Source organism: Bos mutus, chromosome 21 (genome assembly GCF_027580195.1).
Source record: "Bos mutus isolate GX-2022 chromosome 21, NWIPB_WYAK_1.1, whole genome shotgun sequence".
NCBI classification, from domain to species: Eukaryota; Metazoa; Chordata; class Mammalia; order Artiodactyla; family Bovidae; genus Bos; species Bos mutus.
The window spans coordinates 65826370-65853801 of NC_091637.1; the positions used below are offsets into that span (position 1 = coordinate 65826370).

Consider the following 27432-nt stretch of genomic DNA (forward strand, 5'->3'; position numbering starts at 1 on the left):
GTTTGACGCTGCTTGGGGCTCAGCGGGTGCTGTTCTTAAGGAAGCCCTTTCTCTTTTAGACTGTGTGACGAGCAGCTCTCTTCCCAAAGCCACTATGACTTTGGTCTCCGAGCCTTGAAGAGCGTGCTGGTGAGCGCGGGGAACGTGAAACGGGAGCGGATCCAGAAGATCAAGAGGGAGAAGGAAGAGCGCGGGGAAGCAGTCGATGAAGGAGAGATCGCGGAAAACCTGCCTGAGCAGGAGGTGAGCGGGGGTCCTCCCTCTCGGCCGGGCCGGTGCAGCCTCCCCCGCACCGATCTGGGGCTCACGGGTCCTGGGACGGACCTGCTAAATGAGCGGTGGTGGGTGGGGTGGGGCGCTGGGTCTCCATGCTTGTTCTCAGGGCGGGGGGTGATGGGTCCCCGTGGGGACAGAGCCATGAACGCGGTGCTGCCACCCCCGGAGCTCAGCCCGTTTCCCCCCTCAGATCCTGATCCAGAGCGTCTGTGAGACGATGGTGCCGAAGCTCGTGGCCGAAGACATCCCACTGCTCTTCAGCCTCTTGTCGGACGTGTTTCCCGGCGTCCAGTACCACCGGGGTGAGATGACGGCGCTGCGGGAGGAGCTCAAGAAAGTGTGTCAGGAGATGTACCTGACCTACGGGGACGGAGAGGAGGTCGGCGGGATGTGGGTCGAGAAGGTGAGTGGGGCCGCGGGGCTGGCTGGAGCCTCACGGAGTCCCCAGGGGCCGAGAGTGACAGTGGCCCTGCCCACTTGTGAGGAGCCGCGTCTGATGGGGCTGTGTCCACCAGGTGTGCCATCTGGTTTGTGAACATTTGTCCCAAGTCCCCCGACAGGATTATTTTCTTAAGTGCAGTGACAGCAAAACTTGCGGGAAATGTTCACTCACGTGGTGTAGTTTGCTCTCTGAAAATGCCAGCTGAAGGGGAGTGACAGACACTGGAAAAGCGTCTGCGATAGTAGGTCTTGCCAGCATCACGATGAACAACGTACACGTGCCCATCGGCAGAGTTTACAGTCTCTTCTGCCCTGGCTGCTTCCCTTCGTCTCCTCTGTGAGAGTCACTTAGGAAAATGGGTCATGTGCACAGGTTGTGCCTGCCTTGCTCCCGGGTTAGATGGCGGAGGATGGCTCCGTCAGCTGCTCGCCGTCCTCCTGGCAGGGGTCTCTCCTGAGGCAGCTTGCTGAGCAGCTCCCGTTCCATCGGCTGCGGCCTTCCTGACTCCTCAGACAGCTCCTCAGTGCAGTTAAACCCTTCTCTACCCGCCGTGGTTGTGGCCGGCTCAAGGACTCTGGTTAGAAATCGCAGGCATCGCCTGGAGGGCTCCCAGCACACGTCTCTGGCCGGGCGCAGTGAGAAGCGGAAGGAGCCTTGGCGTGCCTTCTCTCGAGCGCTGACGGTGCCGCTGGATTTGCCCCCAGGTTCTCCAGCTCTATCAGATCACCCAGATCAACCACGGCCTGATGATGGTGGGGCCCTCGGGCAGCGGGAAGAGCATGGCCTGGCGCGTCCTTCTGAAGGCTCTGGAGAGGCTCGAGGGCGTGGAGGGCGTGGCCCACATCATCGACCCCAAAGCCATCAGCAAAGACCACCTGTACGGAACCCTGGACCCCAACACCCGGGAGTGGACAGACGGGCTCTTCACACACGTTCTGAGAAAGTGAGTGCGTGTGGGGTGGGGTCGGGGCCTCCAGAGAACTAGGGCCTGGCACTCTGTCCTTGGGGAAACTGCGTTATTCTTACACAGTCTGGGAACACTTCAGAAACGGTTGCAAGCTGAACGTTTCCGTCTGAGTCACCGCTGTCGTAACCCCTCCACTCCAGGATCATAGACAACGTGAGAGGCGAGCTGCAGAAGCGTCAGTGGATCGTCTTCGACGGCGACGTGGACCCCGAGTGGGTGGAGAACTTGAACTCGGTGCTGGACGACAACAAGCTGCTGACGCTGCCCAACGGGGAGCGCCTCAGCCTCCCGCCCAACGTACGGCCTGCGTGCTTGTGCCCAGCGTGCTCGGCCAGGCGGGCGGCTCTGATCGTCCTGGGGTAGCCGGGGTGGCAGTAGCTTCGTGGTCCACGCCTCTCTCTGCTAGGGTTGTTGCATTCCCAGGCCCAGTGAGAGACATTCCAGAGGGTTCATTCGTAACCTGCTGCTCACTGGTTGTTAGGCACGCTCTGTAATCAGCCTTTCCTGCAGCCCGGGGAGGTAGGGTTGTGGTGGGGATTTCTGGGAAGTGGCGCAGGGAGGGATTTAGACGTGGACCTCAGGGTCATCCCTCAGAAGTGAGCCTTTGATAGGTGGGTAACCGTGCACAGGCCTGGCATGGACGTGTGTTCGTGCTTTGACCCCACGTTTATGGAGTGCCACGGTGTGCCGGGCCCCTTCTACGTGCTGCAAATATAGCCGTAACCAACATAGACAAAACCGCTGCTCTCCCGGGGCTCACAGTCAGAGGTGGAGGACACACATAGACGGGAGAAATTGGCACGGGGCTGCGGAGTGAGCAGACGAGTAATGCGGCTGAGGCAGGACGTTGCTCCGTCAGGGCTTCAAGGGGACACTGGCAGCTTCAGTGGAGACCAGGGCCTGAGGAAGCAGCTCCTGGGTGTTGGGGTGGAGGCCTGGTGGCGGGAGGAGCCCCTAGGCGTGCCCACACACGCCAGGAGGGGAGCAGTTGGCCAACACGCAGGGACGTAGGGACAGGACCCAAGGGGATACAGGCCTGGGGTCACCGAGGACTGGAGCTTGCCTGCTGGGATAAGCTGAGAGGCTGTGGGGATACTGAGAAGTGATTGAGTTGTGGGTGTGAGTTAAAGTGCCTGCCAGTGGCATCTGCTGGTGGGCTGAGGGAACGGAGGCTCCAGCAGGACCTCTGAGTGGGTGAGTGGGTGCTTTTATCATGACAGAGGGTCAGCGTTAGGGGTTATGTTACTTGAGAAACCAAGATACAGGTCAGGAACACGCACTCAGCAGATGAGTGTCTTGATGTAACTTGTCAGGGTCATCACCCAGTAGATTCTGACTGTTGTCAGAAAGGTGGATATCCTTGCGAGGCACGTTAGCCCTGAGGTGAAAGCTCTGGAATCAGACTCTGTGGTTTGCCTCTCAGCCTCACCGTCTAAAGAGGTGGACCCAGCGAGGCTGTCAACCCCCTGTGCAAACGGAAAGCCTGCTGGCCAGCCTGGTGGGTTCAAGTGCGAGGGCCGGCCACAGCCCCTCACTGCGGGCCCCACCATCCAGGGAGCGATGGTTCTGTCCCATTGGAGCTCCCGGTTCTCCCAACCACAGGGGTTTTTTCCTGTCCACGTTCTCAAGGAGAGAGGTTGCCGGGTGTCGTAATGATGCAGACTCAGATACTTTTACTTCTGAACTGAGTGCAGACAGATTAGAGTTAAATCGCTCTTTCAGTAGGTAGGTAGGTAAACCAACTTTAACTTCCTGATCTCTACCAAGCCCACGTCCCTAAATCTACTTGCTGTTCTCCCTCCAGGTGCGGATAATGTTTGAGGTGCAGGACTTGAAGTACGCCACGCTGGCCACCGTGTCGCGCTGCGGCATGGTCTGGTTCAGCGAGGATGTGCTGAGCACGGACATGATCTTCAACAACTTCCTGGCCAGGCTGCGCAGCATCCCGCTGGACGAGGGGGAGGACGAAGCCCAGCGCCGGCGCAAGGGCAAGGAAGACGAGGGCGAGGAGGCCGCCTCCCCGATGCTGCAGGTACGGGCGGGGCTGGCGGCATGTGCCCAGGGGGTCCCCCACCCCCTCGAGTCCGGGCATGTCACAGCAGCCCCGCCCCCCGCTGCAGCCTGGGACTTGCGGGAGGTTAGCATGATCAGCGTTGTCTCACGCCAGCTTCTGAGGAAGCCAGTGGTCACAGTTACAAAAGTGTAGACGTGCGTGGAAAATCTAAAGAGTTCTTTCAGATTTCTCCACAAATTGATGAAAAACGGCCTATTTTCAATTTTGACGGTAAAACCAGTGTTCCCAGGAAGCGTGATTTTTGAGAGCTGCCAGGATGAAGGAGTGGGATTGGTCACTGGAGCCTCGACTCCTCATTTTTCAACCCGTAAAACTGTTTTCATCATGCCGGGGCCCTCCCCCAGGCCCGGGTTAGAGCAGGTGAAAGTCTCCCGGCCTTGCTAGCTGGCCGCTGAGCACCGTTGACCCACCCTTGCAGATCCAGAGGGACGCGGCGACGATTATGCAGCCGTACTTCACAAGCAGTGGGCTGGTCACCAAGGCGCTGGAGCACGCCCTCACGCTGGAGCACATCATGGACCTGACGCGCCTGCGCTGCCTGGGCGCGCTCTTCTCCATGCTGCACCAGGCCTGCCGCAACGTGGCGCAGTACAACGCCAACCACCCCGACTTCCCCATGCAGAGCGAGCAGCTGGAGCGCTACATCCAGGTCAGGGCCGGGGGCTCTGGGCACCGCGGTTGCAGGGCCGACGTCGCTGTACATGTCTCTCCTTGAATGTTGAGACTCCACTCAAATCAGGATCTGCCTCCTTCCCCTGCAGCGGTACCTGGTCTACGCCATCCTCTGGTCCTTGTCCGGAGACAGCAGGCTGAAGATGAGGGCAGAGCTGGGCGAGTACATCAGGAGGATCACCACGGTGCCGCTGCCCGCTGCGCCCAACATCCCCATCATCGACTACGAGGCATGTGCCAGAGGGCGGCGTCCTCCCCGCTTCTCGCCCTGCAGCAGCCTCGCCTGCACTGAATCAGCCTTTCCTGTCGTAGAGGAACCTTGTCCCTTTAGTCTCCTGTGGTACAGGGAAGGCGGGTTAACTTGGAGGTCCTGACTTGGGTGAAAGGGAGCGGGTCCTGCAGGCGGGCAGGCCTGGCTGACCCTCACCCGCCCGTCTGCAGGTGTCCATCAGTGGAGAGTGGTCGCCGTGGCAGGCCAAGGTGCCACAGATTGAGGTGGAGACGCACAAGGTGGCCGCCCCGGACGTGGTGGTGCCCACGCTGGACACTGTCCGCCACGAGGCCCTCCTGTATACCTGGCTGGCTGAGCACAAGCCGCTGGTCCTGTGTGGGCCCCCCGGGTCCGGCAAGACCATGACGCTCTTCAGCGCCCTGCGGGCCCTGCCCGACATGGAGGTAAAGGGGCAGGAACGGGCGGCCGACCTCGGGGCCAGGGACGGGATCGGCCTTCCACCGCTCCCCTGGCCTCTGTCCTTCTGCAGGTTGTGGGTCTTAACTTCTCAAGTGCAACCACCCCGGAGCTCCTGCTGAAGACCTTTGACCACTACTGCGAGTACAGACGCACCCCGAACGGGGTCGTTTTGGCCCCCGTGCAGCTCGGAAAGTGGCTGGTATTGTTCTGTGACGAGATCAACCTGCCAGACATGGATAAATACGGGACGCAGAGGGTCATATCCTTCATCAGACAGGTCTGTTCCTGTCCACGAGCCCCTGACTCCCCACCCATGTTACTGCTCACCTCTGCTCCTGACGCATCACTCCCTTTTCCTCAGATGGTGGAGCATGGGGGCTTTTACCGAACCTCCGATCAAACCTGGGTGAAGCTGGAGAGGATCCAGTTTGTGGGGGCTTGTAACCCGCCCACCGACCCTGGGAGAAAGCCCCTCTCTCACAGGTACCACCACTGGTAGACTTCCCGGGCTCACAGACACCAGTTCCAGGATTGCTTTAAACAAAGCATAACAGAAACAGGGTTTTGATGATAAAAAAAGGTAACCCCACTGCTCATCAGTGGGGTTCCCCTGGGTTTCCCTGCACTGTGCTGGAAACCTCGGAAACACACTCAGGATGAAAGCAGTAGTGAGCTGCCCACACCTGCCTGCAGGGCCCGGGCGAGGCTGAAAGAAGCCCGAGTCATCTTCCCGCCTCTGCTGGCTTCATATTCAGGTTTCTGCATCTGCTGTTCGGTGTGAGGCAGCCCTGAGCTGTGACGGGAAGCCTGGGGGCGGGGCGGGGGCGGTCCTCTGGCGGGGGCGCGCGCTCGGCGGCTGAGCCTGGCTCTCCCCGCAGGTTCCTGCGCCACGTTCCCGTGGTGTACGTGGATTACCCGGGCCCCGCCTCGCTGACGCAGATCTACGGGACCTTCAATCGGGCCATGCTGCGGCTCATCCCGTCGCTGCGCACGTACGCGGAGCCGCTCACCGCGGCGATGGTGGAGTTCTACACCATGTCCCAGGTGCGCGGCCTCCCTGCCCCTTCCCGGGGCTGAGGGCTCCGGGAAGAGTCGGAGCTCCTTGTGGAGCTCCTGCTCAGCGCCGAGGCTTCCTTCGGAGCCCTCATCAGGTCACTCCTCCAGCCAGTACCGCGCCCAGGCGCCTCGTCTCCCTTGTTATGCTGTCCCGGTCCGGCCCGTGTGTGCGTCTTCATTCCCTGATGAAGCTGAGACTGGATGGTGCACTTTCTAAGCGGGTGTGCACACTTCTGTCTCAGCAGACCCAACCCGGGCACGTGGGTCTGCACTCACTCTTCCATGGTGTTTGTGGTGACCAGGTGTGGCCACCACACTCAGGCTGGACCAGTTACACTCCCACCACAGCGCCTCATCCAGCCTTGGAAAAAGGCTGATTCAGACCGTCTTTGCTCCTTAGATGAGCAGAGGTGCTTCTCATGGTTTTGATTGGCATTCCTCTATTAGCTTCTGACAAGGGCACCTGCAGGAGAGCTGCCAGTGTTCCACTGAGGCATCATCTGGCTTAGAGTCCTGTGTGAGAATGCACTTGTCATGTTATACAAATGCTTCAGACTTTGTATGATTGCAGCCTTTTACCTACATGTTTTAAATAGCATGAAATGTAAACTTTTTTCTTTTTCTTTTTGAGATAATGCTTAGAAAAGTTTTCCTTCAGCTTAGGGAGTACATTTTTTAAAGCATTTTTATAAGAATTTTTCTGTAGTTTTATTTACTTTGATTTTTCTCAATGTAATAAGATATAATTTCAACATAAATTGAGCACTTTGGATCTAACTCTGTACTAAATTATAGTTCCAACATTATCATTTCATTCTTAAATATCGCAGGGTATAGATTCTTTATTTTTAATATAAACGTGTTAGGCAGCATTTGCCTTTGCTACTGCTTTTCTTGTCTTGGGACTTTACATGGAACTTGGTGTTCTTTTTGTTCCCGCAGGAGCGGTTCACTCAGGACACACAGCCCCACTACATCTACTCACCCCGAGAGATGACCCGCTGGGTGCGGGGGATCTTTGAGGCCCTGAGGCCCCTGGAGACGCTGCCTGTGGAAGGGCTCATCCGCATCTGGGCACACGAAGCCCTCCGTCTCTTCCAGGACAGGTGAAGCCGAGGGTCCGGGTAGCTCCCTGCTCCCCTATGTTGACCCCTGAGCTAGAATCTGCACGTGGCCTGCCTGCCCCCTGGTAGAGGGGAGCCTCGCCTCTGGTGATTGATCACGGCCACCCCCTGTCCGGGATCTCAGTGCTGTGACTGCCCTGCTTGGTTACCTTTGGACCTAGGGCAAGGCATTTTAGTTCACCTCTCTCCCTGTTGGGTGGGCCCCACGCAAGGTCAGAGTACAGAGGTCACAGGTGATTTCAGTGCCTTCTCACTAGGCCTGGGGTGCCGTCCTGTAACCGTGAGCCCTCCCTCGTCCTCAGTCTTGGCTCTCATCAGGGGATTTGCAGCTGTGTCTCTGGGGCTTTGGTTTTTCTCTTTTACCTGTTAACCACTTGTATCAAGTGTAAGCTTTGATCACATTTATCACTTGTAAGCTTTGACTTTTCCTGGTTAAGTGACCAGCACCAAAGGGAAGACTTGCTGACAGCTGTAGTTGGTATTTAGCATGGATCACAGGAGGGTCTGTGGTTTTAACCAGTGTGTCAGTAAAAGGCTGAGTCTTTTTATCTTTTAAGGAATCTTAAGAATTACTGACTTTTAAAAATCAGAGCCTTTTCCTTATATTGTTTATAGCCCTGTACAACCTTTGTTTTATGACACATTCTTAGTTTCCCTAGGTCCTGCTTTGTCATCCTTATTTATTTTTCTTTGATTTTTGATTCCATGTGTTTGAGCACTGCACTGTAACACCCACATTCTGGGTCACTTAAGGCATCTTGAGTTCAGACTCTGGTTCTTCCACTTGCAGGAAATGAAGGTTTCTGGTAGAAGACTTAGCGCCAGGCCTTGGAGTAGCCCACGGCACCCTCAGAGCCGGGTGTTTCCTCAGCGCGGCCTCTGTCTTTTCCCCTGCAGACTGGTCGAGGACGAGGAGAGGCGCTGGACCGACGAGAACATCGATATGGTTGCCCTGAAGCACTTTCCCAACATCGACAAGGAGAAGGCCATGAGCCGGCCCATCCTGTACAGCAACTGGCTGTCAAAGGTGACGCGCTTGCACCGTGTCTGCAGTCTCCTTTTTTCTGTCCTTTCAGTTAGGATCAACGTCTAATCAGAAACGTCTTTGACTTGCATTCACTGTAAAGGAAGGTATGGTTACAGGCGTGATGTTGTTCAGTCGGTCAGTCGTGTCCAACTCTTTGCAGCCCCATGGACTGCAGCACACCAGGCTTCCTTGTCCATCACCGTCTCCCAGAGTTTACCCAAACTCATGCCATCCAACCATCTCATCCTCTGTCGTCCCCTTCTCCTCCTGCCTTCAATCTTTACCAGCATCGGGGTCTTTTCCATTTAGTCAGCTCTTTGCATCAGGTGGCCAAAGTATTGGAGCTTCAGCTTCAGCATCAGTTCTTCCAATTAATATTCAGGGTTGATTTCCTTTAGAATTAACTGGTTTGATCTCCTTGCAGTCCAAGGGACTCTTAAGTGTCTTCTCCAACACCCCAGTTCAAAAGCATCGATTCTTTGGCACTCAACCTTTTTTATGGTCCAACTCTCACATGACAGAGGCGTGATGGGCTGCAGGATTGTAGCTGTGGATAATTTAGGGCAAACAATCCCAGGAGCAGGCTCCTCTGAGAGCTGTGGATGCTGACCACCAGAAGGTGTGGTTCAACATGTTTGCATTGAAGGGAGTCTTTGCCTCACCTGCTTTTACTTTCCTCACAGTAAAAACAAGGCATTGTGGGTAATCTGTGTGCAAGTGTTCCGTGTACTGAGATCCTAGGCAGAGTGGACGTTTCCAGAATAGCCGGGAGTTGTCCTTTTCTCAGAAAGAGAGCAGGGCATCTTAGAAGGTTGCAACCTTGGCATGCCTTTCTTCAGCAGGCAGTGCTGACTTGGGCCCGAGGACAGTCTTCCTTTAGGAGCTCAGACTCGTAGGGTGAAGCAGCTCCGTCTTGGGAGGGCTGACTCTGGCGTGGGGGCTCAGGTGAGTGTTCACAGGCCTCCATCTGGGTGTCAGGAAGGGCGTGGCAGACCTACGGCCTGTGGGAAGCACAGGCATAGAAGCAGGAAGAACAGCGAGTTTTGTGCAGTGTTGCTGCTGCTGCTGCTGCTGCTGCTAAGTCGCGTCAGTTGTGTCCGACTCTGTGCGACCCCACAGACGGCAGCCCACCAGGCTCTCCCGTCCCTGGGATTCTCCAGGCAAGAACACTGGAATGGGTTGCCATTTCTTTCTCCAAACGCAGTGTTGCTAGAATGTCCTGTTTACTTCCAGGCTCTAGATACTAATCCTGTTTCATTCACAGGCAGCATCTTCTACCAGTGGCTTGTCTTTTCGCTTTGTTTATAGCATCATTGGAAGAATGCGCATTCCTAACGGACTGTCATTTAAACCCTCAATCAGTCTGAATTGAGTTAGCGCGTGGGGTTCCCCGAGTGCGTGTCCACGGCCTGGCGCTGGGGCTCTGGGTGGCTCTGTCACTTGGGTTTTTGCGGGGCCTCTTACAGGGCTCTGTCCTGCTGGCTGGTTCGTTCATTGCTCTCTGGGCTAAAAACCACGTGGTCATGATCATGGCTGTGAATCTGCCTGCTGGGACGACAGTACCTCACTCCTGGTTCTTCTCTGGGGGGTCTTTCCATTCTGGGCCTTTCCTCTTCCAAATGAAGTTTGGAGTTGGCTTGTCAAGTTGTGCCACTGTGACTTCCACCATCCACCACTGAGTCTTTGGGATTACACTGAATCCGCTGGTCGCTTGTGAGGGGCTGGCGTGGTTGTTGCAGTCGTGTATTTCTCCCTCCGGGACTGTGGTGTGTCTCTTCATTTACTGACACTTTCTGTGATGTCCTCAGTGATGTTCGGTTTTCTCCGTAAAGATTTTCCGTGTCTTTAGATCTCACCCTAGTTTACTTCCATTTTCGTTGCCATGTTGTAAATACCTACTTTTGTCCTCTTTATGACAGTTTTCAGCATGTAGAGATGTGATCCACTTTTCTGTAAGAACTAAGGTGGTTTCTTATTAGTTAAGTGGATCTTCCCTTCTTTCCTATAGGACTACATCCCAGTAGACCAAGAGGAGTTAAGAGATTATGTCAAAGCCAGGCTGAAAGTCTTCTACGAGGAAGAGCTGGACGTGCCTCTGGTCCTGTTCAACGAGGTCTTGGACCACGTGCTCAGGATTGACCGGTGGGCTTTTGGTTTTTGCAGCCTCACCGCTCACCCACACTGCTCTCAGTTTAATGGTGGGGGGAGGGCTCATGCCTGGCCTTGTGCTGGCCTCCTCACAGGGCCCCGTGCCTCCGCCAGCAATTCCTACTTCTCCTCTGAGTCCAGCTGTACTGTCCCCAACGTCCCCACTAAGCAGAGCCTCATTCTGCCTCTCCAGGCTCCTCCCACCTGCCTTGGTTACGGCCGCTCACCCTCCTGCTCGAGTTGTCAGGGTGTCTGGGGACAGGGCCATGTCTTTTTTGACCTTTGCTGCCTCACTGGCAAGTCACAGTTGCTCCACGGATGTTTAAAGTACAAATACAAGTTGAAATGCATTCCAGATATTGTAGAATAGATCCTGAAAAGTGTTAGGATTTGAGTGTCCAAGGGGGAGTGGAGCATAAAAGCCTCAACCTGCATCCCTTCTGATGATCCAGAATATTCCGTCAGCCTCAGGGCCACTTGCTTCTGATTGGCGTCAGTGGAGCGGGCAAAACCACCCTGTCGCGCCGTGGCCTGGATGAACGGGCTGAGCGTGTACCAGATTAAGGTAGGTCTGCCCGGAGTCCCTTGATCCCCACAGTGGATCCTTGCTCATGGACACAGCTCCTTGGGCGAGAACAGAGCTGACCCGCCCCGCTCCTGCAGGTCCACAGGAAATACACGGGCGAGGACTTCGATGAAGACCTCCGCACGGTGCTGCGGCGTTCTGGCTGTAAAAACGAGAAGATCGCGTTCATAATGGACGAGTCCAACGTTCTGGACTCTGGGTTCCTGGAGCGGATGAACACCCTGCTGGCCAACGGCGAGGTAACCCCTGATGTGCCGTGCGGGTCGCGCTCCGTGGTGCGGGCTCTGAGGACCAGCAGCCAGCCGCGCGGGTCGCGCTCCGCGGCGGGGCTCTGAGGACCAGCAGCCAGGGCGCTGTCCTGTCTCCCAGGTGCCCGGCCTCTTTGAGGGAGATGAGTACGCCACCCTGATGACCCAGTGTAAGGAGGGGGCCCAGAAGGAGGGCCTGATGCTGGACTCGCACGAGGAGCTGTACAAGTGGTTCACCAGCCAGGTCATCCGCAACCTGCACGTCGTCTTCACCATGAACCCGTCCTCTGAGGGCCTCAAGGACCGCGCGGCAACCTCCCCTGCGCTGTTCAACAGGTACGCCCACTGTGCCCGGCTCTGCTTTCCAGGGGCAGGCCCCGCCCTCGGGAGCTGCTCTGAGACATGGGCGTCTTTGCAGGTGTGTGTTGAACTGGTTTGGGGACTGGTCCACGGAAGCTCTGTATCAGGTTGGCAAAGAATTCACCAGTAAGATGGACCTGGAGAAGCCGAACTACATCGTGCCTGATTACATGCCGGTCGTGTACGACAAGCTGCCGCAGCCGCCCTCGCACCGCGAGGCCATCGTGAACAGCTGTGTGTTTGTTCACCAGACTCTTCACCAGGTGGGTTCTGTCTTGGGGTCATGGGAGAAGCGAAACTGACCACCGTGCTGACTGGAACTGAGCTGATGTAGAAGTAGCCCCCAAGGCACCTCGGGTCTGACATTGAACCATTGCCCGGGAAAGAGTGCCTGGTTCTCGCCTGCTTCCTGCCTCTGCCAGCGACGCCTCACCTGCTCGGGGCCCAGCTGCATGTCCTTGGGCCGTCTGGCCCCCTCCCCACGTTGACTCCATCTGACGTGTCTTGTGGCCTCTTTCCAGGCCCACATCCTCCCCTGGCGCAGGGGCCATGGTTTCTCTGTGAAGGGCCAGCTGGTTGGTGTTTCAGGCCTCAGGGTCCCTGCTCGGCCTCCCCGCTCTGCAGCAGTGGTGCGAGAGCCTCGTGGCCGTGAGCGAGCGGGAGCCCCACGTGCAGAGGCCACCCTGCGGGGCGTGACCTGCTGGCCGCTGCTGGCTGCCTCTCCGTGAGCTCTCTGTATCAAAGGAGTGCAGTCTGCCCCATCAGAGGGGTCTGTGAAGAGCACTCTGACCTGCAGGCATCCTGTGGGCCCTGCCCTCCCGCTCCCACAGGCCACCTCCACCGCTCCCTGCCCTCTCCACACCTCCCTCCACCTGCGGGGACTGGAGATCTGCCTCACCCCTCTCGGTGCCGTTTCTTATTTTGGTTCTGCTGAAAATCAGCGGAAGGTAGAGGAGGCGCACTGATGCCTGTGTAGTGACGACTAGTGTTGGGGGTCTTTTCCTGGGAAGTACACCCCTGCAGCCACCAGCACCACCCTCCTCCTCTCGGAGAAGCAGGAGGAGAAAGCTCCGAGGTGGGAGGGCTTCTCGGCGTCTCATGGGAGGCAGCCGGACCCAGTCTCGAGTGATGGGACTCCTGAGGTCTGGAGTCATGCCACCACATCACACCAGCAGAACAGTCTCATTTTGAGGTTAAATCGCGATGTGTTGAGGCTAAATCACAGAGAACTAACACAGTCATCATGTTTCAAAAGGCGAACGCCCGGCTGGCAAAGCGAGGAGGCCGCACCATGGCCATCACGCCGCGCCACTACCTGGACTTCATCAACCACTACGCCAACCTGTTCCACGAGAAGCGGAGTGAGCTGGAGGAGCAGCAGATGCACCTGAACGTGGGGCTCAGGAAGATCAAGGAGACAGTCGACCAGGTGCGCAGCAGCGCGAGAGGCCCTCGCTGGGGGCGCCGGCCCGCGGGTGTAGGCGAGCCCTGCACGCTTCTGTCGCCCTGATGTGGCTCTCGCCCCTCAGGTGGAAGAGCTGCGTCGGGACCTCAGGATAAAGAGCCAGGAGCTGGAGGTGAAGAACGCAGCGGCCAACGACAAGCTGAAGAAGATGGTGAAGGACCAGCAGGAGGCCGAGAAGAAAAAGGTGCCGCTTCCTGTCCCGGGAACCGTAGCCTGTGTGGGCCGCCCGTCTCCGTCTCCCGGGTTTGTGTGCGCGTGTGTGTCCCAGGCGGCGTGAGGAGTGCTGTCTAGGGTTTCATTCAGCAAGTTAACCAGTGCTCACCCCAGAGCTGAGCCATGCTTTGTCTCTAGGTCATGAGCCAAGAAATTCAGGAGCAGCTGCACAAGCAGCAGGAGGTCATTGCAGACAAGCAGATGAGCGTGAAGGAGGACCTGGATAAGGTGGAGCCGGCTGTCATCGAGGCCCAGAATGGTGTGTGCTCGCCGCGGGGGCCTCGCGTTGGGGAGGGCGGGGGGCAGCAGGGCTCCCCGCAGGTCCCGGTGTTGTACATCCCCGAAAGCATCAGTGATAGGTCTCAGAAACCTCCTCTAACTACTTCAGACTGTCCTCATCTCTGAAAACGAAGTCCCCGTGGAGCTAGTCCACTTTTCCCATGCACGCACGCCAAGGTGCTTCAGTCGTGTCCAACTCTTTGTGAGCTCATGGACAGTAGCCCACCAGGCTCCTCTGTCCATGGGATTCTCCAGGCAAGAATACTGGAGTGGGTTGCCCTCCTCCAGGGGATCTTCCTGACCCAGGGATCAAACCCACGTCTCTTACATCTCCTGCATTGCAGGCGGGTTCTTTACCGCTAGCGCCAGCTGGGCCCTTTTTATGAGAAAAAGTTAACAAGATAAGTTTTTCATCAAAACATTCTCTTAACCTGGTAATGATTTCCTAAGTACACTGTTTGCAAATCCTCGGCTTGAATTCCATGTAGGGATGTCATGAAGCATGCAGTTTTGCTCTAACTGTTAAGAGTGTCGTGGTCGAGGCCGGCAGTGACGAGTCTAACACCGGCAGCCTCCTCCCCGCCTCCTCTTGCACCCCGGCTGCTGGGACACGTGCAGGAGGAGATGGTGACGCGCGCCCCTGTCCTTGTCTGCCCCGCACCGGGAGCGGCCTTCACCCCGGCCTTCCCGCCCACCAGCCTCAGACTTGTTTCGGGTCACCTGACGGCTTGTAGTCTTCACACCACAGAGGACTGGCGGTGACCTTCCAAACTGTGGGTTTTCATTGAGTTGGATTTGGATGAGGATTTAGGTCTCACCTGCCAAATGATCACTTTTAAAAGTGTTTTAATGAAAGTTCAGACTGGGAAAAAACGCACGTTTCTGCTTGTGGAACATGTTGGCCAATTTTTTTGAACTGTTAATTCCACATCTTCAGCCAGCCAGTAAAGACAAGTACTAAAGTGTGGACTGAAGATATCTTTGTTGAATGGGTGTAACATAAATGAGCAATCTCATTCTTTAAAAGAGTATTTACATCTTTACAGAGGTAAAGGAGTCAGGGTTTGTGAGGCGTTTGTGCAGATACTCTCCATTTTCCAGAACGTGGCGATCTGGGCTCAGTACCGGAAGGTCTTAGTAGTTGTTTTGGCCGCTGCAGCTACTCCAGAGGGTTTTAAGACAGGCCGTCCCACATTGGCTCAGCTCTCCTGCGCGGGCACCCCTCTCTGCTGGGAGTTGCGGCGTCGCTGTGGTCTGGCCCCCCTCACCGCCCCTTCCCTCGTGCCCAGCCGTGAAGTCCATCAAGAAGCAGCACCTGGTGGAGGTGCGGTCCATGGCCAACCCTCCTGCCGCCGTGAAGCTGGCGCTTGAGTCCATCTGCCTGCTGCTGGGGGAGAGCACGACGGACTGGAAGCAGATCCGCTCCATCATCATGAGAGAGAACTTCATTCCCACCATCGTCAACTTCTCCGCCGAGGAGATCAGGTGGGCGGGCCCGGGCTTCTCCTTTCTGCTGGGGCCTGGGCGTCTCTGACATGGCCTCCAAGGGAGGCCGTGTCAGCTCACGGGTCACACAGACGCCTCTCCAGGCCATTTCCACCCCAGAGAGCCAGATTCCCTCCCCTCGTTCCTGACAGCAGTTCTCTGATCCCTTGCCCCTGCTATCCCCACAAGTGGCTGGGAGCGCAGAGCTGGCCCCGGGGAGCAGGGAAGGGGTGGGAGCGAGAGCCATGGCCTGGAGTGTCCTCCGTGGTCACCAGGGCGGCAGAGGGGAACTGGCTTTTGATTTCCGAAAAGCTCCTCTTCACTTAGGGCCTCCACATGCTTAGAAACACAGCTCTTCTTTTGCAGTGATGCCATAAGGGAGAAGATGAAGAAGAACTACATGTCCAACCCCAGCTACAACTACGAAATCGTCAACCGGGCCTCCCTGGCCTGCGGGCCTATGGTGAAATGGGCCATTGCGCAGGTGAGCAGCCCCACCAGGAGCCCCGGGCAAGGGCCTCCTCACCCAGTCGTGTCTAAAATCCACCCGTCCGCCTCGGCAGCTTAACTACGCCGACATGTTGAAGCGCGTGGAGCCGCTGCGCAACGAGCTGCAGAAGCTGGAGGATGACGCCAAGGACAACCAGCAGAAGGCCAACGAGGTGGAGCAGATGATCCGTGACCTGGAGGCCAGCATCGCCCGCTACAAGGAGGAGTATGCGGTGCTCATCTCCGAGGCCCAGGCCATCAAGGCGGACCTGGCGGCCGTGGAAGCCAAGGTCGGGTTGTGCTTGGGAGGCGGGTTTCCTGCCGCCCCGGCAGCGCTACCTCTGCGCGGGCTTGCCTTGTGGCTCACCTGGTAAAGAATCTGCCTGCAAGGCGGGAGACCTGGGTTTGATCCCTGGGTTGGGAAGATTCCCTGGAGAAGGGAAAGGCTACCCACTCCAGCATTCTGGCCTGGAGAATTTCATGGACGGCACAGTCCATGGGGTCGCATAGAGTCGGACACGACTGAGCGACTTTCACTTCACTGACTGACTAACCTGTTTGATTTTCCTTTTAGGTGAACCGGAGCACAGCTCTTCTGAAGAGCTTGTCTGCCGAACGGGAACGGTGGGAGAAGACGAGTGAAACGTTCAAGAACCAGATGTCCACCATCGCCGGGGACTGTCTCCTGTCAGCCGCCTTTATCGCTTACGCAGGTTACTTCGATCAGCAGATGCGCCAGAACTTGTTTACCACCTGGTCCCATCACCTCCAGCAAGCCAACATCCAGGTAACTGTCTGCAGAGACTCTCAGGAAGGCAGGGGCTGACGTGAGGGTCCGTGAGCTCTCAGTGGCCTCACCGGAAGCCGCGCCATCCGCTCCCCCTCTCAGTTCCGCACAGATATCGCGAGGACGGAGTACCTGTCCAACGCCGATGAGCGTCTCCGCTGGCAGGCCAGCTCCCTCCCTGCGGACGACCTGTGCACGGAAAACGCCATCATGCTGAAGAGGTTCAACAGGTAGCGTGCTCGTGCGCGGCGAGGGGTGGGGAGGGTGCGTGGGGAGTGCTCCCGCTACCTGTGGAAGAGGTGAGCAGATCAGGCTGGGCCGGCAGGCTCGCCTCTGACGGCGGGCTCTGCGCGGTCTCCTTCGTCCCTGTGTTGTGACTGTCCACAGTGACCCTCCCTGAGTGGCCCCCCTGTGACTTTGTGAAATTGATGTGCTTGGCTCTGTGAAAACAGACACTCTCTTAAAATACTGTGAGAACTGAAAGCATCTGGCTGGAGTTAAGGGAAATTGCTGCCTGGTTTTGGCTTAAGGAGGCTGGAGTCAGAAGAGGAACAGGCCTGCCGCGGAGGGGGCTGACAGTGACGTCCGGGCATCCCCAGGCCTGAGCCCGCGCAGAGGTCCCCTGGTGGACCCTCCCTCATCCATGGCAGCTCCCAAACCCAGGCACCCTGGGTTTTCTTTCTGTTTTGAAAACCAAGCCCCGGGTTCCTGTCTCATCGTATCTGTACCTCTCGCTGTGTGTCGCTGTCCCCGGGGTCCAAAGAGGAGCCGACCGTCAGGTCTCAGAGGGCCTCGCTGGGGGCGCTGGCGGGCATGTCCACGCCGTGCGTCCTGGTGGGTCAGGGTGAGGGCTGCACTCACCTGTGCGAGAGTGCACACTGCAGCGCCCGTCCCACAGAGCCTGCACGCGTGAACGTTCACGAGGACAGCGTGTATCCTAGCAAAGGCCCAGAAGTGCCTCAGACGCCCCTCGTCCGGGCCAGTGACAAGGTCACTGTGTGTCCCCCCACCCGGCAGGAAGCTGGGAGCCCTTCGTCCAGAGTCCCACACGGGGGCAGCTGCAGCAGATGGCAGTGCCGGCTGGTGTGCTCCGGGGCCGTGTGTGTCTACAAATGGCCTGAACCTCCTCTGTGTACACAGAGCAGAAACCAGAGGCTGACGGGTGGAGGGGGGAGGGCTCTCCCCACCTGCCCTTTTGTAGCCTCTGAATTCTGTACAATCGCGCGTAGTGTTACGTTATTTTTTAAAAATCTGAATTGGCTGTGTGACAATCGCGCGTAGTGTTACGTTATTTTTAAGAAACCTGAATTGGCTGTGTGACCCTGAACAGAGGACGTTGGCCCCTTTGTGGCTCGTCTCCTCCTTTATAAATAAGCCTGGTGTGGCGATCACACCTGTCTCACAGGGTTGCCGTGAGCACTGAGTGGGAGGGTCCGGCACACCTGCAGCTCATGAGTCTGCGGGACAGGGGTGCCAGTTCCTGCTCTCCAGGAGTCTGCCCCGTGGGCCAGCGAACCCACCCGGCCAGCCGAGCGCCTGTGCTCGGCCTTCACGGAGCGGCGTCCTTGCCCCAGAGAGACTAGCGCTTTGGCGTTAGCCCTTCTGAGCAGTCTGCTTGAGTCACCGCCCCCACAGGAGGTCCTCAGAAGGAGGATTTTAGCACCAAGCCTTGGGTCACGTGGTCTCTCCTGTAAACCTGGAGCCCACATCTGCGCCTGGGACACCTCCCCATCGCCCTGCCGGGCCCTGCCGTCATGTCCTTGGGCTCCCCTGGCATCTGACCGGTCCTTGGCCCATCCTCAGGTACCCGCTGATCATCGATCCCTCGGGGCAGGCCACAGAGTTCATCATGAACGAGTACAAGGACCGGAAGATCACGCGGACCAGCTTCCTGGACGACGCCTTCAGGAAGAACCTGGAGAGTGCGCTGAGGTTCGGCAACCCCCTCCTGGTCCAGGTGTGTGCCCCCGCCGCCAGAGGGAAGGCCTTCGGGCCGGGTCAGTGATCTGCAACACAGCTGACACGCGTCGCAAAGCACGGTGCTGCCTTCTGGGCTTTGTGAGAAAGGGCTCCCTGGCAGTCCAGTGGTTAGGACTCAGCACTTTCACTGCTGGGGTGTGGAGTTGGTCTCTGGTTGGGGACCTAAGATCCCACCAGCCACGCGGCACAGCCCAAAAAGAAAAAAAAGCAGGGATAAAGCTGTGAGACAGCGCCATAGAAACCCAGCAGAAGCAGTGTTTGCCCTCTAACTCCACTTAGTCTGGACGGCCCCATCCCCTGGGGCTCTGAGACCTGTGCTGAGCTGTGGCCACCCTGCTGAGCACCCTGCTCAGCAGTGTGAGCAAGGAGCAGAGCCCTTCATCTGCTGAAGTAGACGTGGGTGCCTAGCGGCCACGTGTCACTCAGCACAGGTCTAAACCACTGGGAGCTGCTGGGGAGGTGTGTTTATCTGGAGCAGGAATCAGTTACATGTGGGTGGAAATACTCTCTGTGAAACGCGCTGCTAACGACACCTCACGCACGCACGCAGGACGTGGAGAGCTACGACCCCGTTCTGAACCCAGTCCTGAACCGTGAAGTCCGGCGGACAGGGGGCAGAGTGCTGATCACGCTCGGCGACCAGGACATCGACTTGTCGCCGTCCTTCGTCATCTTCCTGTCCACTCGCGATCCCACCGTAAGGCCCCGGGCAGCTGCCCACCCCACGGAGACGGGGCAGCGACGGGTAGGGCGCTGGACGCGACGACGCTGACCGGCTGCCCCGCCGCCCCTCCTGGCAGGTCGAGTTCCCCCCTGACCTCTGCTCCCGGGTGACCTTCGTCAACTTCACCGTGACTCGTAGCAGCCTGCAGAGCCAGTGCCTCAACGAAGTCCTCAAGGCAGAGAGACCCGACGTGGACGAGAAACGGTCCGACCTTCTGAAACTCCAAGGTACGGCTCCGGGTCCCTGGCTCTCGGTGCGTGTGGGGCTGAGCTTCCCCGGGATGAGGTGCCCCGGCCCGCGTCACGGCAGCACCAGGGTGAACTCTGCGACTTCTGGTCATTTCAGGGGAGTTTCAGCTGCGCCTGCGTCAGCTGGAGAAGTCTCTGCTGCAAGCTCTGAACGAGGTCAAGGGCCGCATCCTGGACGACGACACGATCATCACGACGCTGGAGAACCTCAAGAGGGAGGCCGCTGAGGTGACCAGGAAGGTGGAGGAGACGGACATCGTGATGCAGGAGGTGGAGACCGTGTCCCAGCAGTACCTGCCACTGTCCACCGCCTGCAGCAGCATCTACTTCACCATGGAGTCGCTCAAGCAGGTGGGCGGGCTGCGCCGGGGCTTCCCCCCCAACCCCCACCACCCCACCCCCACCACCCGCGCACGCGCACTCACGGCCCCCTCCACCGCCTCCAGATCCACTTCCTGTACCAGTACTCGCTGCAGTTCTTCCTGGACATCTACCACAACGTCCTGTACGAGAACCCCAACCTGAAGGGCGTCACCGACCACACCCAGCGCCTGTCCATCATCACCAAGGATCTCTTCCAGGTACAGCGCGGGCCGGCTGCCCCGGCGTGGGGTGCGCCTCGGGCGGGGGGCGGGGATGCGTGCTCCAGGGACGGCGGTGTTCCAATGGCGCACTGCGCGGCGTGTCTCCAGGTGGCGTTCAACCGCGTGGCCCGAGGCATGCTGCACCAGGACCACATCACCTTCGCCATGCTGCTGGCCAGGATCAAGCTCAAGGGCACCGTCGGGTGAGTCAGCTGCCCTAGCGCGGTGCCCCCAGAGGACGCGGTTGTCTCGGTGACAGCAGACGGGACCCCTGCCGAGAGGCCCTGGCTGACAGCTGCCCCCTCTCCAGGGAGCCCACCTACGACGCGGAATTCCAGCACTTCCTGAGGGGGAAGGAGATCGTGCTGAGCGCGGGCTCGACACCCAAGATCCAGGGCCTGACCGGGGAGCAGGCCGAGGCCGTGGTGAGGCTGAGCTGCCTGCCCGCCTTCAAGGATCTGATCGCCAAGGTCCAGGCGGACGAGGTGAGGGTCCGGTGAGCGTCCCCGGCGGGAGCTGGCCTCCTCCCAGGGAGTCGCCTGTCCTGTAAAGCCCAGAACTTCGTGTTGTGTTCTCTCCCGTCAAACGTCGGACACGTCAGTCCAACCGCTCTGCCCAGAGGTGGGCAGAGCCCACGGTGATGCGTCCTCTGTTGTCCCCATAGCAATTCGGCATCTGGCTGGACAGCAGCTCCCCCGAGCAGACCGTGCCATACCTCTGGAGCGAGGAGAACCCTGCAAGTAAGCCCTTGGGGCCTGCCTCATTGTGGCCGTCCGAACCTGGGCGTGGAATGCACTTCGCTGGCTGAACGCAGGGACGGCCAGGGACAGAAAGTCACTGATTCCTGAGATTTGCATCTCAGTGTTAGAACCTGTGGGGGTGGCTTGGACATGGGAAAGCAAAAAATTTTCAGTTCCTGTTGCAACTCTTTTTGAAAGACTGAGAGGAATAGCCAGAAGGTCCCTGCCCGGAGTTAGGCGTTAGGAGAAGGGGGCTGTTTCTGAGTATGAGGCTCTGGGCCAGCCGGGTCCCGGGAGGGGGTGCGGGGGGCGGGGTTCAGCATGGACACAGGTTGGCGGTGGCTACCGGGTCTCTCGGGCTCTTTGGAGTCCTTCCTGAGCGGGCTCCACGTGGTCATTCAGAGTCAGTAGCCACCCGTCACCCACGGAGGGCCCTGGGCGGAGGTCTTGTCACAGCTGTGCCCAGAGGGTGCTGTGGTGAGGTGGGGTGCTGGCGATTCACAGGCAGAGAGGAAGAGGGGGTGTCCTGATCTCTGCGGTGTTGTTTGAGCAGAGTGTTGCCCCACTGTTTGTGGGGCAGGGGCCTGTGGCAGGGACAGCTGGGGGGCTGTCTCAGGCCTGTGCTGTCGCCGACCCTCCTCCCGGCCTCGTTCCAGCTCCCATCGGGCAGGCCATCCACCGCCTGCTCCTGATCCAGGCCTTCCGCCCCGACCGCATGCTGGCCATGGCGCACATGTTTGTGTCCACCAACCTCGGGGAGTCCTTCATGTCCATCATGGAGCAGCCGCTCGACCTGACCCACATCGTGGACACAGAGGTGCGCGCCGGCCCCGTGGGCGCTGAGCTGCCCGTCTGCATGAGCCCCCAAAGGGCCCTGCCCCTCGACGGGCTCACTGTTGGCGGGCCTCCCCCTCACCAAAGCCCGACTCCCCGGTCTGCAGGTCAAGCCGAACACGCCCGTCCTGATGTGCTCTGTGCCCGGGTACGACGCCAGCGGGCATGTGGAGGACCTTGCTGCCGAGCAGAACACGCAGATCACGTCCATTGCCATTGGTAAGGGCAGTCGGTCTGTCCCCTCCCCGGGACTTCACGGTGGGGGGCGCTAGAGTCCAAGTCCGCCTGCTGACCCTTCAGCTGTCTGTTACCAGGCTCTACAGAAGGCTTTAACCAGGCAGACAAAGCAATAAACACAGCTGTGAAGTCGGGCAGGTAGGCTGCTTTGGTTTTGCTTCATGAGGCCCGAGTCCCCAAGGATTCCGGCCAGAGACGTGAGGCTGCGGCCTTTTCCCTGCCCACAGGTGGGTGATGCTAAAGAACGTCCACCTGGCCCCGGGCTGGCTGATGCAGCTGGAGAAGAAGCTGCACTCGCTGCAGCCGCATGCCTGCTTCAGGCTCTTCCTCACCATGGAGATCAACCCCAAGGTGCGGGGACCGAGGGCACTGGCCTGGCACCGGGCGGGGGTGGGGCGGCAGAGCCGAGCGCTCACGGGCAGCGGGCCCCGTGTGCCCCTCAGGTGCCCGTGAACCTGCTCCGAGCCGGCCGCATCTTCGTGTTCGAGCCACCCCCGGGCGTGAAGGCCAACATGCTGAGGACCTTCAGCAGCATCCCCGTGTCTCGGATATGCAAGGTGAGTGCCGCTGAGCTTGCTGTCGGGCTGGGGTGCGGGGCCGCACAGACATCTGGGCGCCAAGCTGAGGCCAGGGCTTGTGGGCGGGAGGAGGGGGTCGTGGCAGGAATTTTGCATCACAGGACTTCCCTGGAGGCCCAGTGGCTAAGCATCTGTACTTCTCCTGCAGGGGACCTGGGCCCAGTCCCTGCTCAGAGAGCTAAAATCCCACATACCACACGACGTGGCATTAAAAAAATAAAATTATCTACCAATTTTGTGTTTCTTAAGTCCTCTTTTATTTTGGGCCATAATCCACCCTTTCTGCCATTTTTAGAAACTTGTCTTCTGTGTACTTTCCTGTTGGCTGTATTATTTAGCTTAGCAGTGTAATCAGGAACACATCTTTATTAACAGAAAACTTGGTGTGGTTTTCTCCTAGCAACACCATTCGCATTAATGACTGAGGTCAGGGTGCCCCCAGTGTGACTACGCGCAGAGCACTTTTTAAGACCTTGACTGCAGCAAGCCCCGGACTGTCTTCTTAGTTAGAACGGGCCTACATCCCGATGACCCTGTTCTTGCTAACTTCCCACCTAGTCTCCCAACGAGCGTGCTCGCTTGTACTTCCTGCTGGCCTGGTTCCACGCCGTCATCCAGGAGCGCTTACGATACGCACCCCTGGGCTGGTCGAAGAAGTATGAGTTCGGGGAGTCTGACCTGCGCTCGGCCTGCGACACGGTGGACACGTGGCTGGACGACACAGCCAAGGCAAGCGCGGGCCGCGCCGTGGGAGGGGCCCGTGAGGCCGCCGCTTCCGCCCCAGCCGTGACCCGCCTCTCCTCCCACAGGGGAGACAGAACATCTCGCCGGACAAGATCCCCTGGTCCGCGCTCAAGACCCTGATGGCCCAGTCCATCTATGGCGGCCGGGTGGACAACGAGTTCGACCAGCGTCTGCTCAACACCTTCCTGGAGCGCCTGTTCACCACCCGGAGTTTCGACAGTGAGTTCAAGCTGGCCTGCAAGGTCGACGGGCACAAGGACATCCAGATGCCGGACGGCATCAGGTGCGTGCCCTCCCCACCACCACCATGGGGCAGGGGGCCAGGGCACCGGGCACTTCGGCCCACGGTAACGTGTTAACCGGCGTGCTGCTGTTCCAGGCGAGAGGAGTTCGTGCAGTGGGTGGAGCTGCTGCCCGACACGCAGACGCCCTCCTGGCTGGGCCTGCCCAACAACGCCGAGAAGGTTCTCCTCACCACGCAGGGTGGGTACCCCCGCCCACTGGCCAGCCGGGCACTCCTCCTCCGACCAGCCCCCTGGAGGCAGGGAAACCCTCGGCCCAGGCGGTGTGTGTTCTGCAGCCTCCGTTTTGGGACACGGGCTCGGGAGCTAGTACATGGGGTCTGGAGATTGCACTTAGATTTCTGTTTTGGGTTCAGAAGTGATGTCGTCTTTCCTCCTGTTCAATTTCTTTTAAGTTCCTGGCATTAAGTGACGTCTTAGAACTGTTAGTCTCTTTCTAGAAGGTATTTTTACTAGAACTTCAAGACTAGTCAAGAGATCATTTAACGCAGTGGTTCTCAAAGTGTGGTCCCTAGACCAACAGCCTCAGACGGACTGCAGCTTTAGAGATGCAGGTCCTCGGGCCCCACCCTTCCCTGGGCATCCGAACTAGGGGTGCCAGGACACTCACAGGTGTGAGAAGTGCTCTGACCCAGGCTTCTCTTTACTGGAGAAGACTGTCGTGCCCGAAGCCACACAGCTGGGGAACAGGACAGGCCCTCGATTCAGCTCTGTAACGAGGACCCCTAGCTGTGGGGCCCGCCTCCAGCCTGAGGACCACCTTGACTCAAGCCTCTCGCTGTGGGGTCGAGGCGGTGGGCCCCATGGTGACCACGAGGGAGGTCGGGCTGTCTGCGGTTGAGTCTGGATTTAGTTGGGACGCAGGGGAGGGTCTGAGGCGGGGGCCTGGGTGGGCGCCCTCCTGTGCAGAAGCGCGTGCTCAGAGCATGCAGAGTGCCGACTCCGGTGCCTCCTGCCGGGAGTAGCTTCGGGGTCCCCTCGGCACCGCAGCGAAGGTGTCTGAGCCCCAGTAAAGCCAGAGCTCTTCAGAGAAGCTCGCCCCCAGGCCCGTGCAGGAGGCCCTGGGCTAAGGGTGCCCAAGGTCGTGTGTCCCACCTGGAGGCTGTGAGGTTTGAGCCCCAGGGGCCCGGCCAGGGAACAGCTCAGCGCTGGACTCGGAGGGAGCTCTCTCTGGGGCCAGGACCCTGGGCACAGGCCGAGCCCGGGGCACTCAGGAGGCCACCTGCTCCCCGATGACCGTGGACACGTGAGCCTTGGCGCCGTCTCTGGTGTCTGCGCGCAGCCTCGGTGCGGCCCCAGCGGTCGTGGCTCCACCCGTGGCGTTGGGCCTTCTCCCCGGCCAGCCTGCCCTCGGTGCCGTAGGGACGGGTGCCCGCAGGGCACCTCACGGGGCGCAGGGCCCCCGGGTAGACGCGCAGGGAGGCCTCCGCGCTCAGCCTGTCCCCACCACGCCCCTGCCCCCGCCCAGGTGTGGACATGATCAGCAAGATGCTGAAGATGCAGATGCTGGAGGACGAGGACGACCTGGCCTACGCGGAGACGGAGAAGAAGGCGCGGCCTGACTCCTCGTCCGACGGGCGCCCCGCCTGGATGCGGACGCTGCACACCACCGCCTCCAACTGGCTGCACCTCATCCCGCAGACGCTCAGCCACCTCAAGCGCACGGTGGAGAACATCAAGGTGGCGGCCCCGCGCCTCGGGCCTGGGGCTGGGGCGGCCCTCCCGGGTGGGGCTGGGCCGGGCGGGTGAGTGCTGTCTCAGGGCAGGTGTGCGCCTGGGCCAAGCCGGAGGGCCCAGCCTGGAACGCCCGAGAGTGGAGGAGGTCAGTGACCCTCCGGGACGCAGGGGTGCTTCCCCGTCTTCACAGGGTGGTCCGGAGCTGCTGTGGTCAGGCGCCCACAGCTTCACACCGAGTCTAGTTCAAGGTCGAGTTCCAGCAGTGCTGCAAACCCAGGGCTCCCGAGGCCGAGTTACTGCCGGTTTCCTTCCTCTTCTCCGATCCCCCTCCCCGCTCCACCCCAGCCTTCTGTCTCTCCCTACGACCGTAGGATCCTCTGTTCCGATTCTTTGAGAGAGAAGTGAAAATGGGTGCCAAGTTGCTCCAGGACGTGCGCCAGGACCTTGCCGACGTGGTGCAGGTGTGCGAGGGCAGGAAGAAGCAGACCAACTACCTCCGCACGCTCATCAACGAGCTGGTGAAAGGTGGGCAGCTGGGGGCTCCCGGGAGCTCAGGAGGGCAGCTCGGCACCCACCCTGACCCCCCGCCGGGCCCACACTCCCAGGACCTGGCTCCTGCTGCCTCCACTGAGCATCTGCCAGGACCTTGCCTCGCCTTCCGTGGTTCTAGGACCGAGGGAGGGCAGGGCGAGGCCCCAGGTGTCTCACCTGGCCGCACCGCCCGAGAGGGGGTGTCTGCAGCTGTGGTTCCTCGGGGCGGTCGTGCTCCCCCCTCACTCCCCCGGGGGTCACGCACACTGGGTGTGGAGCAGGTGTGGGGGTGCACCGGCCAAGGGAGGCTGTGGAGCCCACACGGGGGACCCGCCAGCGCTCGGCAGAGGGGCTGTGGGCACTGACGCGGGCGGGCCCTCCCTGCAGGGATCCTGCCCCGGAGCTGGTCACACTACACGGTGCCCGCCGGCATGACCGTCATCCAGTGGGTCTCTGACTTCAGCGAGCGGGTCAAGCAGCTGCAGAGCATCTCGCAGGCGGCCGCCTCCGGGGGCGCCAAGGAGCTGAAGGTGCGGGCGGCTCTCCAAGGCCGCTGCGGGCCTGGGCGGGGGCCTTCAGGGGGAGGCCGGCCCTAACCCGCAGCTCTCTCCTCCAGAACATCCACGTGTGCCTGGGCGGCCTGTTCGTGCCCGAGGCCTACATCACCGCCACCCGGCAGTACGTGGCCCAGGCCAACAGCTGGTCCCTGGAGGAGCTCTGCCTGGAGGTGAACGTCACCACCTCCCAGGGTGCCACACTGGACGCCTGCAGCTTTGGGGTCACCGGTGAGCGGGGGTGCTCCCGCCCAGCTTCCCTCAGGCCCCCCTGCCCCGTCCCCAGCCTGCGGCTCAGCCACCGCCCCTCACGGGCTGCCTGCTAGCGGTGCCCGCGTGGCCATGCCTGGTTAGTGCCCCCAGGCTGTGCCCACGCAACAGAGCCCCCCGGGGTCCTGACCGCCCCACCCCCACCCCCACAGGCCTGAAGCTCCAAGGGGCCACGTGTGGCAACAACAAGCTGTCGCTCTCCAACGCCATCTCCACCGTCCTCCCCCTGACGCAGCTGCGCTGGGTCAAGCAGACAAACGCAGAGAAGAAGGCGAACGTGGTGAGCGCCCCTTCCCTCCTCCGTGATCAGGTGACTCCGTGGTCGCCCCCTGGGCACTAGGGCTGTGTCCCCGCCGTGGCCCCCCAGGGGACTCGCACCGCTCCCTTCTCGGGTGGGCCCCGCCCCCGGGGCTGCCTCCCCTCGCACAGCCAGCGCCCGCCTTCTCCCAGGTGACCCTGCCTGTCTACCTGAACTTCACCCGCGCCGACCTCATCTTCACGGTCGACTTCGAGATCGCCACCAAGGAGGACCCGCGGAGCTTCTACGAGCGCGGCGTGGCCGTGCTCTGCACTGAGTGAGCTGCCTTCCAGTCCCCTTGTGTGACAGTGATTGATACTTAACGTTATTCATTATGAAAGCCTACGGAAGGTTCACTGTTTAAAGTGTACGGACTTGTCAAGGCAACGTCGCTGGTGCGAGGCTGAAAGCTGCAGGACGTGGAAAAAAGCCGGACGGTTGGGAGGTGGAGCTGGGAGGGACCCAGGGCCGCGGTTCTGAGGGCCGAGGCGGGGCTTGTTTTATGAAATAAAACACTAAGCATGACTTGGCTCCGGCCTCTCGTCTCATCTCTGGCTTTGGGGGACACCCGGGAGCCCGCATGACTCCGGCAGCCCGGCTGGCCCGCCCCAGACCCGTGACGCGCACCTCCGGGGCCCAGCCATGGTCCCTCCGCAGGGAGCCCGCGGCCTCCGGGCTCTCCGTCCCCACGGTCCTGGGGTGCCAGGCGCAGCCTCCTGTGGAATGGGTTCCTGGTGCGTCC

The 27432-nt window shown here is 59.6% G+C and overlaps 1 protein-coding gene across 1 annotated transcript in view; it reads left to right on the top strand.

The window, feature by feature from the left end:
* DYNC1H1 (dynein cytoplasmic 1 heavy chain 1) overlaps positions 1–27220 on the top strand; it is a 60899-nt gene extending 33679 nt beyond the window's left edge. Inside the window, 49 exon segments of the mRNA XM_070358001.1 lie at positions 60–243; positions 467–679; positions 1423–1661; positions 1826–1982; positions 3490–3717; positions 4178–4408; positions 4521–4661; positions 4873–5106; positions 5193–5399; positions 5484–5605; positions 6001–6166; positions 7121–7284; positions 8200–8329; positions 10338–10471; positions 10930–11001; positions 11003–11042; positions 11141–11302; positions 11433–11647; positions 11730–11934; positions 12927–13100; positions 13201–13320; positions 13488–13608; positions 14918–15113; positions 15480–15597; positions 15677–15892; positions 16177–16389; positions 16492–16619; positions 18193–18346; positions 18920–19066; positions 19170–19320; positions 19439–19692; positions 19788–19922; positions 20034–20128; positions 20236–20410; positions 20590–20665; positions 21322–21482; positions 21607–21718; positions 21814–21874; positions 21964–22087; positions 22180–22293; positions 22873–23043; positions 23124–23341; positions 23438–23541; positions 24829–25040; positions 25409–25562; positions 25956–26098; positions 26185–26353; positions 26545–26672; positions 26843–27220. Of these exon segments, the coding sequence (XP_070214102.1) occupies positions 60–243; positions 467–679; positions 1423–1661; positions 1826–1982; positions 3490–3717; positions 4178–4408; positions 4521–4661; positions 4873–5106; positions 5193–5399; positions 5484–5605; positions 6001–6166; positions 7121–7284; positions 8200–8329; positions 10338–10471; positions 10930–11001; positions 11003–11042; positions 11141–11302; positions 11433–11647; positions 11730–11934; positions 12927–13100; positions 13201–13320; positions 13488–13608; positions 14918–15113; positions 15480–15597; positions 15677–15892; positions 16177–16389; positions 16492–16619; positions 18193–18346; positions 18920–19066; positions 19170–19320; positions 19439–19692; positions 19788–19922; positions 20034–20128; positions 20236–20410; positions 20590–20665; positions 21322–21482; positions 21607–21718; positions 21814–21874; positions 21964–22087; positions 22180–22293; positions 22873–23043; positions 23124–23341; positions 23438–23541; positions 24829–25040; positions 25409–25562; positions 25956–26098; positions 26185–26353; positions 26545–26672; positions 26843–26971 (7717 nt within the window). The 3' untranslated portion in view covers positions 26972–27220.
* Positions 27221–27432: the final 212 nt, after the last annotated feature.